The following is a 13,482-nucleotide window of genomic DNA, read 5'->3' on the forward strand; positions in this document are numbered from 1 at the left end:
GCCTGTGATTCCCTGAGAAGCCTTCACATTCTGCCCGGATGTTCACCCACAGGCAGTAATCCTGACACTCTTTTAGACACAGTGATGACTCTTCGTTAAATGAAAGTAGCCTTTACATTTTCTGTTTACTGTGAAGTCAAACATTTTAATGGGGAGCAGTAGTAAAATCATAGCACTGATATCTTTATAAACCTGAGGAAGAGGTGAAACAAACCAGAAATCTTTTTTTTTTTTTTTTTTGGTTTTTCAAGTTAGAATTAAAATCCTTTAATGTTTATTTATTTTTGAGAGAGAGAGAGACAGAGCATGAGTAGGGAAGGGGCAGAGAGAGAGGGAGACACTGAATTCAAAGCAGGCTCCATCCAGGCTCTGAGCTGTCAGCACAGAGCCCGTCGCGGGGCTCAAACCCATGAACTGTGAGATCATGACCTGGGCTGAAGTCAGACGCCCGACTGACTGAGCCACCAGGCGTCCCTGAATTACAATCCTTTAAAGTGAGCAGGACATTCTTTGCATTGGACATCACCTGTGTACATCTGCCTACCTAGCAGATGCAAAGTTAGAGTGGTAGGGGTAAAAGACGCATTTGTGTGAAGCTTTTGCAACAGGGTTGATACTTGGTAACTGGGAGTGAGAGTTCTCCCACTGCAGAGCTGCTTCCTCAGGTGAAGGCGTGTCTTCCCCTTTCTGGCCTGTCTGTGCTCACGCTTCATGCTTTCTGTGCTGGGTCCCTCCTGCTCGTGGGCAATGTTTACCGAGGTTACGGGGGCCTGGGCCTGTGCGCTGGCCTGAGGACAAGTTCACCCTGCCCACCCAGGGACCACAGGGCATGGGCGCATGGAAGGTTTGAGTGCTGTGTCTCTTTGGACCCTTTCTCTCTCCCCCTGTGGTTCATGTACCATCGCTTCCCACCTGTGCTCCAGCGACATGCCTCCTGGTCAGTGATGGTGATGGTAGAAGGGCCATTGTGCCAGGCGCCATGGGGCCTCGATGCCTGTTGTTTTCAGCCTTCACGCCGGGCCCGTGAGGATCTGGGTAGGGTGGCAGAATGGAGACCGGCCTGGTTACTTAGGGCAAACACATTTGTGAATCCGTGAGACGCTTACAGTCACATAGCGGTTCTGTTCAGTGTTAGTTGCTTTGCACGTTGGAAGGTGCTCAACAGCCCCAAACACGTCAGTGTTTTGAGAGAACTGGTCCCTCTGCCAGGAAGGAGGGAGCAGTGCAGACGGACGGCCCGGTGTTTGCCCCTAGGAGGTTCAGGTGAGGAGAGAGGCGGGGCCTGGGAGCCTTGCTTCATCCATAGTTACACTGACTGTCCTGAAAGTCCACATGTAGCTAAAAGTTCTGCAGTCTTGAGTTCAACACTGTATCTGGTGTTTGGCCTCTTAAGTCCCTATGTTGTGACTCTCCAACTTTTTGCTTCCGTGTCGCGTGGATGGAGTCATCCAGAGTGTGACCCCTGCAGGTCCCTCTGGGCTCCGGCTGGGCCGACAGCCCCCTCCCGCTCCTTGCTGGTCGGCCCTGGTGCCAGCAGAGCCACAGCTGTGCGAATCATTTGCATGTTGTAGGACTCTGGGTTGCATCTGGTTTTACGTTGTTTCCAGAACTAAGCTGCTGTGAGCAGTGTTCACGTTTTTGTGTGAACGTGACTTCTCTTTCTCCTGGATAAACACCAGGAGCACCACGGCAGGTTGATGGTAGTTGCATGTTTAGCCCTGTGTCCCCCAGGGGACGGGCCGTCTCGCTTTCCCGCTGGCAATCTGTCGGGGATCCAGTTCTCCCACAGCCTTGCCGGCCTTCGGGGTTGCCGTCCGATGGCTGGTCCCATGGCGTGTGTGGTGATGCCGCACTGTGGTTTTATGTGCCCCCTGCCCCCGTTGTTTTTGCCCCTGTGTCTCTTCTGTGGTGAAACCATCTGGGCATCTTTCAGATTGTTTCCTCATTGGCTGGTGTGTGTCTTGTTGTGTGGACTTTGTTAAGCTCCAGATGGGAGGGCTGCCCTCGTTGGCTTGTGGCTCGTGGGCCCTCCTCCAGGTGGTGGCTTCTGTCCTCCTGACCACGCAGGGCATAGACCAGGAGTTTTAAAGTTTGATGCGATTAATTTGTCACTTTTTTTCTGTATGGAATGTGTTTTTGGTGTCCAGTCTCAGAAATTCATGGCCTGGCCCCGGTCCTAAAGGTGTTCTCTGTTTTTCTGTTCTGTTGCACCCTTCTGTGTGTCTGTCTGTGTCCACGTGCTCACTCAACCCTCAGGTTCCTCACCACTCTTGTTCAAGACTACTTTACCTGTTCCAGGGCTGTGCTTTTCCACACAAATCTTATATGATTTTTTACCTTTTTGATGAAGTCGTCAGAATGGTAAATGTGTTCCTAAATTCTGCATGTTATGTAAATTGATGTTATATCTTACTTCCATTGTTTTTTTGGGTTTTTTTTTTTTGGTTGATTTCATTTTTATTTCTTATTTTCTTTTTTCAAAAAAATTTTTTTTTAATGTTTATGTATTTTTGAGAGAGAGAGAATGAATGACTGCCCACACGAGTAGGGGAGGGACAGAGAGAGGGGGATAGAGGATCTGAAGCAGATTCTGCACTGATAGCACAGAGCCTATTACAAGGCTAGAACTCACAAACTGTGAGATCATGACCTGAGCCGCAGTCGGATGCTCACCCAGGCGCCCCTCAAATATTTTCTTTAATAAGTTTATTGCAAAAGTTTCAAAATAGTACATAGCAAACATCGAGTCTCCCTCCTTGCAGTGTAAAAGCTGCAGGAGGGCCTGGAGACGACCGGTTCTGGATTTCTGGGAGACCTGCCAGAGGTGCTGGTTTGGGGCAGACTTGGGTCTCTGTGCTGCAGTCTCTCGAGTTCCTTTCTGCACACCTGCATGTGTGCCCTCCCAGGGCCACCCTAACTTCTGTCCTCCGACCTGTCACATGCCGACGGCTGCTACCCACTTGAATCCTGCTCTGGCGGGGAACTCTGGGGAGAGCACAGTCGGGGGTACCCGCTGGGTGGTGGACAGGGAGGCACAGGCCTTGCTGTTGTCACTACTCAGACGGCCTGGCTGTCACACCTCTGCAGAGCAGGTGGAGGTACGGGAGGGGGAGCCACAGGGACGTGAACAGGCATTTTAAAGAAAGCACGTAAAGACACTTCATTCCGTTTAAGTATTTTTTTTTTTTAATTTTTTTTTTCAACGTTTTTATTTATTTATGGGACAGACAGAGACAGAGCATGAACGGGGGAGGGGCAGAGAGAGAGGGAGACACAGAATCGGAAACAGGCTCCAGGCTCCGAGCCATCAGCCCAGAGCCTGACGCGGGGCTTGAACTCACGGACCGTGAGATCGTGACCTGGCTGAAGTCGGACGCTTAACCGACTGCGCCACCCAGGCGCCCCCCGTTTAAGTATTTTGACCTCTGGGCCCGCGTCCGAGGCTGGGCTCATCTGTAGCAGGGGTGGTTGGGTGGGGTGCGGAGGGGGGAGGTGAGCCATTTCTGTTCACCATTGCCAGCTTCTGTCACAGAGTTCCCAGGAGGAGGATTGTGTGTTGGGCTTTGATTTAACCGACTGATTTGACTCTGTCCTCACACCCCTATCTAGGGCCTTGAAGTAGGCATCAGTGAGAAGCTGGCATTCACGCCTAAAAGACGTTTTTCAGGATGTGTCTGATTTTATAAGCTTGAGTTCCTGAATGATGGTTTAAAAAAGCACTGGGACTTGGAGACAGAATGACAAGTACCCTTGAGGCTCTGATCCGCCAACAATGAGGACTTCTACTGAAAAAAAATAAAGCCATGGGTCATTTGCGCTGTACGGTGTTGTTTTGAGCTTCTCTCCTGATAAACGCAAACTAACTCACCTGCTCTGTTTGTTCTTCTTTTCCTTAGGCCGCTTTCCAGGAGAATGTGGGAAGACAGGTATGGTCACTTTGTGAGGTCTTAATTCCTGAAACTGTCTGTAGATTCAGCAGTGGAAATGTTGAAGCTGCAAACCTGGCAGCTTCTTGTGCTGTTGGGTGTGGGTGAAGAATTTACCTAAAATAAGCTAATATTTAACTCAGTTTGTCTGGTCACAGACCCGCTCATGAGGTTTTCCAGAGCAGAGTTGACACAAGTTTTAAATAGTAGTGTGTCTTGTGGGAACCTCGAATGTGTAAGTAATTTCACACATACACAGACATCAGTGATCAGAGATCAGTGCCTATGCACTGCCACCTGATTTCAGCAGTTGCCTGTGAATGTGAGAGGCATCTGGGTGGAGGAACCAGGCTTCTCAGGGACAGACATGTGATCACTGCCCATGCCGCGTGTGGTAGGAGCCAGCTTCTGGCAGCCATTGACCCCGTGGCCTCTCTCTGTGTAAACCAGCACCACTGTGCCCCCTGGGCCTGAACCTCTCGTGACTGGTCAGCCTTGGATGGGTGGTGTGGCCTTATCATTGAGTCATTCATGCTGCGTGTGCCAAGGGCCACCCTGGGACGTGTGGCCGGCCTGGGGGAGAATGGGCAGGAGGTGGGTCCTGTTGCAGGAGACACTGAACTGAACTCTGGTCAAAGCCCCAGGAGGGGGTCTGGGCTGAAGGAGGAATGTATTGTAGGTGAGGGCATCAGTGGATGGTGTTGGGGGGACAGACAGAGACAGGCCTCTGGGACTTGGGGGGCGGGAGTCAGGCTGCAGGGCCTGAGGGGAGCCCCATGCAGAAGGCTCGCTCAGGAGCTGGAAAGGCAGTCCTTCCTCGGGGAGGGAAGCCTCAGGGAAAACACAAGCATTCCAAGGCTCACTGTCAGGTGTCTGAGAGGAAAGCGCCCTCACAGGTGCCCCCACGTCCATGAGGATCCTTGTTGCAGAACCGGGGGGGGGCCTGGGTTCTGCACCCTGGGTCCACGGTACCTGGTTTAGTCAGTGTTCTCTGGGGCCGCCAGGGGCCAGGGTGGGGGCTGACCCTTCTGCTTCCACAGGGGAGGTGACGTTTGGTTCTAGGTGGGAAGTTCTCCCTGGAATCCGCCCAGGGAGGCAGCACGGTCTCGCTTTTGCAGCTGGTTTGTGCTTCACTCTCGAGCACCTCTGCCACCTCAGGGCCTCTCCCTTTCCTCCCCGGCTTGAAGGTGGCTGAGACCAGTGTGCTAGGGCGTCACTTAATGCACATCCACCTGGGGCCCTGGAAACTTAGAAGGAAGCGGTTCCCTAGGGAGAGCTGGCCGGCTGAGGGGTGCGCTTTGGTGTGTTGGGGCAGCAGGTAGGGAGAGCTCCAGAAGGCTCTCTGCCTGGCGAAGTGTCAGGGGTGGGTGGGAGGACCGCTGTAGTCAAGGAGCCTGCTGGAAGCTGAACTGGGGGGGCTCTGGGCACCCCAATGTCAGCACCCAGGAGAGAGTGTCTCCTCCCTGTGCCTGGCTTCCAGCCTGCCGTGGGCAGAGCCCCGGCCCAGACACAGGGTGGTCTGGAGCATGGCCGTTGCCATGTCTTTTTTTGTGGGGACACTCAGGTTGGGTGGACCGTCAGGGAGAGGAAAGGCCTTAATCATGGTATAAGTTTAGGGGATCAGCCAGGAGCCGGTACTCCAGGGAGGGGGTTCCCTCTCCCTCCCCACGTCCCCTGGGAAAGCAGCGTGCCCATAGCACAGGGGTGGGGGAGCCACAGACTTCAAAAGAAGCAGAGTCTGGTGTGGGCCCAGGGCGCCCCAGCTCTGCACGCAGCAGTGTCCTGCTGTTTGGTGGGAACGTCGGAGAAAGAGGATGTGGCCTTGCCGACATGGAAACTCCCCGAACTGGGATGAGGTTTTTAGTGATGTGTTTGTGAGAACTGCCAGAGTGTAACGCACAGACCCGAAGTGAGCAGACGGTGCTGGCAGACCTTCGGCGCAGGGTGGCCACAAACCTTCCATTTGTAAAAAACGTGGTAGCCGTAAAGCACATTAAATGAGGTGTGCCTGGACTGTTGAAACCTGATGATTTTTGTGGTGTGCGGTTCAGAGAAGGCCTTAAACATTTTAAAGTTGAAAATGTTTGAGTTGTTTGAGAAAAAATTAAATATTTTTGAGTGGTTCACAAAGCATTAGCACAGCGCCTACCCCGAGACAGTGAGCCTTCTGCCGTCTGTCCCCAGGGTACCCTCTCTACCTAAGCATGAGTGTGTGTGAATATGACGGTTGGCCTCCTGGAAGAGCACCTCCTCACTCACGTCATTTCTGTCCCCTTCTCCCGCCTGACTCTGTAGGGCACTTTCCCTCACGGGATCGATATTTTGACTGCAGCCGACTACTTTGCTGTTGGCAACAGAGCTAACTGCTTCCTGGTTATAAGGTAAGTTATTAATGTTCATCACAAACATAATACTCCCTTTGATTTAGACGTCACAATTTTCCTTCCCCATCCTGGAAGTTTCGCTAAGAGTGATGTAATTTGTGTATGGGTTGGAAGTGCTCCCAAAACTTTTGTTTCCCTGTTGATCGGACCGGGTGCCTGGGGTGGGATTCTATTTATGTAAAACTCTAGAAAGTGCAAACTAATCCAAAGGGACAGTGGCGGGTCTGGGTGGCCTGGGAGGGGTGCGGGATCTGCTTGTGAGAGGTTTTGTTTGCTTTTTAAAGGGTGCTAACAGTTTCAAGGATGACAGTTGGAGCGAGCCCTGTCCCTGGCCATTCTTTCCTCCTAGCTGCCCCATTGTGTGCGTGTGCTGCCTCTGTGTTGCCTTCGTGGAACACGTTTTCTGCCGGCTGCCACAGACACACCGAGTTTCTCAGGATGAAATCTTGGGTTAGAAGGGACTGTTTCTCCTGAGACCTGTTGCTTAGTCTCAAATCCAGATTCCCAAGACTTGTCCTGATTGGTTTAGCCTGACTCTGCCCATCCCTAATCTAATTCACTTGGGGAGGGGGAGACTGGGGGAGGGTGGGATTATATAGTCCAGACACCCAAAAAGCATTCATCCCTGTGAATATAGCTGGGGGAAATAAACTCACTTATACTAGATTTTGGCTTGGACCCAATTCAAAGAGAATAAATCAGGCTTGTTTCTTCTTTGTTTCTGTTTTTTCTTTCCAGCAAAATGTGTTTCCCAAGGTAAAGGTGTATCTGGGTTGTTCATGAGATGTGAGTAGAAAGGTGTTTGAGAGATCAGGTCAAGGAGTGAATATTTAACATCCCCACGCAGACTTGCACCTGTGGTTTCTGTGCTGTGAGGCATCTCACTTGTCTTGGTTCCTCAATGCAGCGCCTGCGCGGGAAGGGCCTGGCTTGTCAGTGGTTTGTTGCCTTGAACACGAGTTGACCACTCTGCACCCTAAGGGTGGGCTCTTGAGCACCCTTGCTGTGCAGACCATGCAGAAGTTCCATTTCTCCATGACCTGCATGCATAGATTTTCTTTTAAAAATGTAGCATTTGGCCTCTTTCTCAAAGAGAGTCTTTGACTAGGGGCGCCTGGTGGCGCAGTCCGTTGAGCGTCTGACTTGGGCTCAGGTCATGATCTTGTGGTTTGGTAGTTTGAGCCCTGTGTTGGGCTCTGTGCTGACAGCTTGGAGCCTGGGGCCTGCTTCGGATTCTCCCTCCCTCCCTCCCTCCCTCCCTCCCTCCCTCCCTCCCCCCCTCCCTCCCTCCCTCTCTCTCTCTCTCTCTCTTTCTCTCTCTCTCTCTCAAAAATAAACATTTGAAAAAATAAGTCTTTGAGCAAACACACTGTATTTTTTAGCATCGTTTTCATCTTTTCTCAACATTTGATGGTCTTTGGCACCCTATCAATTCTTTCCTGCTTTTGTTCTGTTTTCCTTGTTAATATTTGAATACATATTTTAGGTAGAGAATTTACCACTTTTCCCTGAGCTTCCTGGATAAAATAATCAGTTTTTAGCATTGGCATATTTTTCTTGTTGTTAAGGTTTCTAAGCTGGTCTAAGACTTACATGTTTTAATTATAGTTGTCTGCATGTCATAGAGATGTTTGGCAAAACTTAATCCTGATCAGGGCGTGTTCTTTAATGCTGCGTCTGGTACTCAAACGTGTGTTTGGATGAGAAGCAGTCAGTGAGGACAGCGTCCTGCTGTCGGCCTGGGTGGTGTCGGGGAGGGGTGTGGGGTGTGTGGCAGAGGGCCTGGTGTCTGGGGGGACAGCCCGGTAGGGATGGTGAGGGGTCAGTAGGGCCCAGTGTGGGTGTAGTGGGGGGCTTCGAGCCACAGGGAGGGTTCTCATTGTCTTGAGTCCTGGAGCGCAGTTTGACGGGTTGCTCACAGGATGGGGTCAGTCAGGACCTCTCAGAAGTTGATTCTCCTGGAGGTGAGGAATGGAAGCAAGTTGAAGGTGGCAGTGAAGATTGTCAGATGGGGCACAGCAGCAAGCACCCCCCCCCCCTTTATTTTTACTTTGGTAGCTTTGTTAAAGTGTCGAGGGCACAAGGACACTGCATGCCTCGCACGTACACTCTGACTCTGTCGCCACACCCAGAGTTTCCCTGGGCTCCTTCCCCACGTAGGTCTGCTCGTCACTGGGTTAGTTTGCATTTTCTTAAGTGATGGGGATGGAGTTTGTGCTGCCTCCTTCACTCGGGTAGTGGCGACTCGGTCATTCCTTTGTTGCTGACCCGTGTTCCGTCGCATGGACATACCACGTCTGCTCCCGCTGAGGGACATCGGCGGGGGGGGGGGGGGGGGGTCTCCGGTTTGGGGCTGCTACAGATGAAGCAGCAGTGGACGCCCGTGTGCCCGCCTGTCTGTGGACGAGTGCTCTTGCTGCTTTGGGTTGAATGCCTAGGTGTGGAACAGCTAGACCCTAACTTTCTAAGGAACTGCCAGCTTTCTGAGGTGGTGGCCCCTTTTCACATGCCCCCCACCCCGCAGCCGCCCTCGGTGTGGCCCGGCTTCCTCACTGCAGCCATCTTCGTGCATGTGCCAGAGCAACAGCTTATCAGTCTGTGTTTTCCTGGTGACTTTGAGGGTCTTTCAGGGGCTTGACAAATCTTTTGCCTATTTATCGGGTTTCCTTCCTACTGAGAATTTGAGAATTCTTTGTATACCCTGGATACAAGTCCTTTTTCAGATAAATAATCTACAAATGTTTTCCTACCTGTGACTTGTTCTCTTAGTATCCTGTGTATTCCTGCGATAAACCTTTTTTTTTTTTTTTTTTTTAAAGTCACATTTATTTTTGTACACCTATTTAATTACATACAATTTCCATATAGGAATACTCACCTCCGTAAAATGTGGGTTTTGGCTGGTGATGGTCACCTCTGCAGTCGACGCAGTGTGTGTCTCCATCACTCTAGGAAGTTGCTGGTGTCCGGTTGTGGCAACTCTGAGTTGCCTCCTGTGCCCACCCAGCCTGCCTTTTCTGGAATCGGTGCAAACGGAGTCATGTGGTGTATTCACTTTTGCATCTGGCTTCACCATGTACGGAGTTCTGCTGTCCCTTGTCCCCTACTCACTGGCTGGTGGCCACTCGAGCCCCTTTGATGTTGATGTGTGAACACAGGGCTGTTTCTGTCGGGACACAACCAGCGGTTGCTAGCACTTTCTGTCGTGTGTGTTTTGCGGCTGGAAGTTTCCCTAGCAGATTTCTGACATCTGTGGTTCTGTGCATCCTTCCTGAGATGCATTTTGTCATATTTTGCTTTCCAGTAATTTGCACATTCCTGTCATACAAGTTCTTCTCACTAAGGAGCCCTCAGAGCAAACCACCTCCTTCCCTGCTTCCCAGCTCAGTGGACGGCACGCCACCCACACAGCTCTGCTGTGCTTCTCCTCCTGTGTCCTTCCCCGCATCCGCTTGGTGACCTACTTCTGTCACTTCTGTGTCCCTAATAGCCCTCAAATGCTCCTCGTCCTGCCGATCCCCTCAGCCACCCCTTTGGCCCAGCTCTTACTGTCCCGACACCGGCCAAGCCCCTGCTGTCCACCCTCTACCGATGCCCCCCTGCAGACCCCGGGTGCTCAGGGAGTGCTGGGCACCGGGGGTTGGCTCCAGTCGTGTGTGTTCCCCACGCTCAGCCATTACCTGGTCCCGGGGCTCGGCCAGAACTTAGGTGGCCAGCCTCTGTCTGTTTCTTCCTGTGAGGCCACTGATCATGGATGCTGGCCTGTCTGGCAGCCCCAGGGGCCCCTTTGGTGATGGGGGTCCAGGGGTTGCATCTTGGCTCCTTTTTCTGACAGCTTTTCCACTGTCCTGATTTTTCTGTTTTTCCTCCTGACATTATCTGTTTTCTCACCGTTAGAGGGTCTCTCAATCCCTCTCACCTCTGGAGAAGCCCTCACTTTTCTTTCTTTCACATCCAGAGCAAACATGTTCCCGACCCCACCCTCTCCAGTCTGGCACCTTGTAGCACACACATGTCCACACGGCACCTGTGTTCACCTCGCACATGTGCACACACGTGCCTACATGGGTAACATCTATGTATTTCCCCCTCTAGGCCCTCTGTGCCATCCACTTTGTCTCTCAGCCACCATGTAGCACGTGGCCGATGGCTATGTCCATGGCGGGGTTGTGTGGGTGGCGTGGCAGATTTAGACAATATGCGTAATTGACTGGGGGTCCCAGAGGCATGACGTGTAAAGTGCATTTTGGAGTAGGTGATGCAAGGGCGTGGCCTACAGTTCATAAGGTGCAGGTGACTGTTCTTGCGGCATCCTAGTTCCATCCCTGCGGCCCCATCAGTTTCTGGTGTCTCCCAGAGAGGTTCCGTTTGTGTCACACATGGGGGTGTGTGGACTTCCTTCTGTGCACGCTGAACAGTGGCACAGCTTTCGTGCTCGTCAGCAGAGCACTGGTCAGAAGGTAACGTGTGGCTGCGAGGAATCAGGCAGCGTCTGGGTTTACCGTCCCGCACAGCAGATTGTGCACGCCCCGGGCCGACGTGCTGCACGTACACCACGCATCGTCTCCTCGTCCTGTGTCACGGGAGCGTCCCGTATGTGCATGTAGGGTGTAAACTGCATGCTGTCCCCTCCTGGCCACTGGCTTCTGTCTAGTCTTTCACTGTTAGAAACGATGTGAAGTGAGCATCTCTGTGCTCGGTATCTCTCACCTGTGTGATTATATCTGAATGAATTAACACAAGTGGAGTTGCTGGATCTTTATGTTTCAAGTTCCCTGGATGATGCCCATCGTGGTCCATAGAAGCTGCATCAGAATGGTGCTCACAGCAATGTTTCTAGATCCTTCTAGATCCTTCCAACAACAGCTACACTCCCCCACCCCCCTGCCTCTGACTTGGGCAGTCTGACAGATGGACGGAAGTTTTCTTTCTGTCTCCCACGGAAGGAGGCTGAACGTGGGCTGTGCCGATTTTCTTCTTTGTAAATGGTCTGAGGATTTTCCTACCAGGTGATGGTGTTTTCTTATGAATTTGAAAGAAGTTTATTTTAAAGAAGTCTCATGTTTGTGATAACAGTTGCTGGTATTTTTTCTGAGTCCATTTTTATCTTTTGACTTTGTTTATGGTATGTTTTTCTCGGCAGACACTTTTGCTTTTTGGTTTTGCTTTTGAATGTACCAGTCTTCATGGCTGCTGGGTTTTGAGTCAGAACTAGAGAGGCCTGTCCCACTTGGAGATTCTTGTTTTTAATTCTTCTACGGTGTTTTCACTAGATGTAACTTTTATTTGTGAGGCATAACTTACACCCCATCCGCTGTCCATGGATGAAGTGTACATCCCAGTGAGAGCTGACAGTGCGGGTGCCTGGGCGACTGGTGCCTCCGTCAAGTCGTGGAGGGTGAGCCGCCTCGGCCCAGTGCCCCTCTGCCTGTCACTGGGCTGCTAATGCCTTTTGTAGAAGGCCTCATGAGCGGGATCAGGAAGGACGGACGCTCGTGTCGTTATGTGTGTGTGTGTGTGCCAGTAGCTTGCTCCTCTCTCTTGCTGGTGTCTTCTGTCTCGTGGTTCTTCTGCAGCCACTGTTAGCTCACCCGGTCTAGACATCTAGGCTGTTCTGAGGTGTTGGCTGTGATGAGTACAGCTGCCATGAACCTTTGTTTGGACGTCTTCGTGTGGACGTGTAGCCTTGTTTCCCCTGGGCAAATACTTGGCAAGGGGATTTCTGTACATTTAACTTGAAAAGAAACTGCCAAATTGTTGAAGTGGCCGCACGGCTTCCCACACGCGTGCGTGGGGGCTCCCACCCCTTCCCGCCTCACCCCTCTGATCTCTCTTTTCAGCACGTTTATTGCCGGCTTTCCTGAGTACACTCAGCCAATGATAGACCACCTGGTGACCATGAAGATCAACCACTGGGATGGGTAAGTTTTGTGTCTCTGTGTTTGTGTAATTTTGTGGTGCATTGTACCAGATCATCTGTCAAATAAGAACTATTTTCTTCCAGAGAGGAAGTTAAATTGAGGTAGGCCTTTAGTACATTTTCTCATTGTAGAGTTTGTATTTTTTTTTTTTTCAACGTTTATTTATTTTTGGGACAGAGAGAGACAGAGCATGAACGGGGGAGGGACAGAGAGAGAGGGAGACACAGAATCGGAAACAGGCTCCAGGCTCTGAGCCATCAGCCCAGAGCCTGACGCGGGGCTCGAACTCCCGGACCGCGAGATCGTGACCTGGCTGAAGTCGGACGCTTAACCGACTGCGCCACCCAGGCGCCCCTAGAGTTTGTATTTTAAGATAACTTCTGAGGAGTGATAGGAGTTCGGTCTTCATGCCTGATGTGTTGGTTAATGGTCTGTGTCCAGTTTTCCCTCCGGAGGCCTCCGTCACTTGTGTCAGGTGTGTCAAGGCCCCCGTGGGGACGCTGCCGTATTGCTGTGTGACGGAGGGCAGGCTGCCTCCTGCGGATGTGAGGAGCCCTTCCCCAAGCGCTCCCTGGACGCCCGCTCCTGCCCGATGCCACTCCGTGTGGCCGTCTCGGCTGCCTTCTGGAGGCGAGCAGGCTTTTGCGGCTCTTTCCTGACTGCGTAGCCGTTTCTAGGCATCTTAGCATTTCACAGGCAGTTAAGTGTCTCTTCGGAGGGAGGGCTCCCAGTGCAGTCCAGAAAACAAGAGAGCCCATGTTCCCCACAGCTGTTACTGCCCCTGGGAAGACGAGATTGATTTTGTCATGAGAAGGCTTGGTACGGCTGTACAGACCGTAGATCTGAAGGATGGCAGATGACCGTTGTATGTCTAGATCCTGCTTTTAGGGTGGGTGTTACTTGCAGAAAGCTCTTTCTGATCTGCTGGGGAATGTGGTCCAACCTCTGCCCCGAGGACCACGGCCACGTGCGGGGAAGCAGCCTTGGTGTCTGCCGCTCGCCTGGTGAGGCGGGGCCGTCCTCGGGAGACGGGTGCGTCTGTGTGCCGCTGGAGTAGGTGTGGCCTCTCTCCCGGGTCCCTTGCAGGCGATCTTCCTGAGTTGTGTGGGTTTCTGACACTTGAGGCATAGCTGCAATACCTCTCATAGAGCACAAATCCTGTGCACTGAGCCTGGGGGGAAATTAGTTAATTAACCTGTTAGCCCATAGGGTATTTAAAGCCAGAATTGCAAATGTGTTACCTGTGGTTTC

At 51.9% G+C, this 13,482-nt stretch overlaps 1 protein-coding gene across 2 annotated transcripts in view; it reads left to right on the forward strand.

Annotated features, from left to right (window-relative positions):
* The window catches only part of TBCD (tubulin folding cofactor D), a 159,807-nt gene that overhangs the window by 106,227 nt on the left and 40,098 nt on the right, over nucleotides 1–13,482 (forward strand). For both annotated transcript variants that reach the window (XM_086688345.1, XM_025927753.2), the window contains 3 exons: nucleotides 3,897–3,926; nucleotides 6,222–6,307; nucleotides 12,151–12,231. In XM_086688345.1, the coding sequence (XP_086544471.1) occupies nucleotides 3,897–3,926; nucleotides 6,222–6,307; nucleotides 12,151–12,231 (197 nt within the window). The remainder of the gene's footprint in view (nucleotides 1–3,896; nucleotides 3,927–6,221; nucleotides 6,308–12,150; nucleotides 12,232–13,482) is intronic.

This window comes from Puma concolor, chromosome E1, assembly GCF_028749965.1.
Source record: "Puma concolor isolate L17-30 chromosome E1, mPumCon1.1.hap2, whole genome shotgun sequence".
Lineage (NCBI taxonomy): Eukaryota > Metazoa > Chordata > Mammalia > Carnivora > Felidae > Puma > Puma concolor.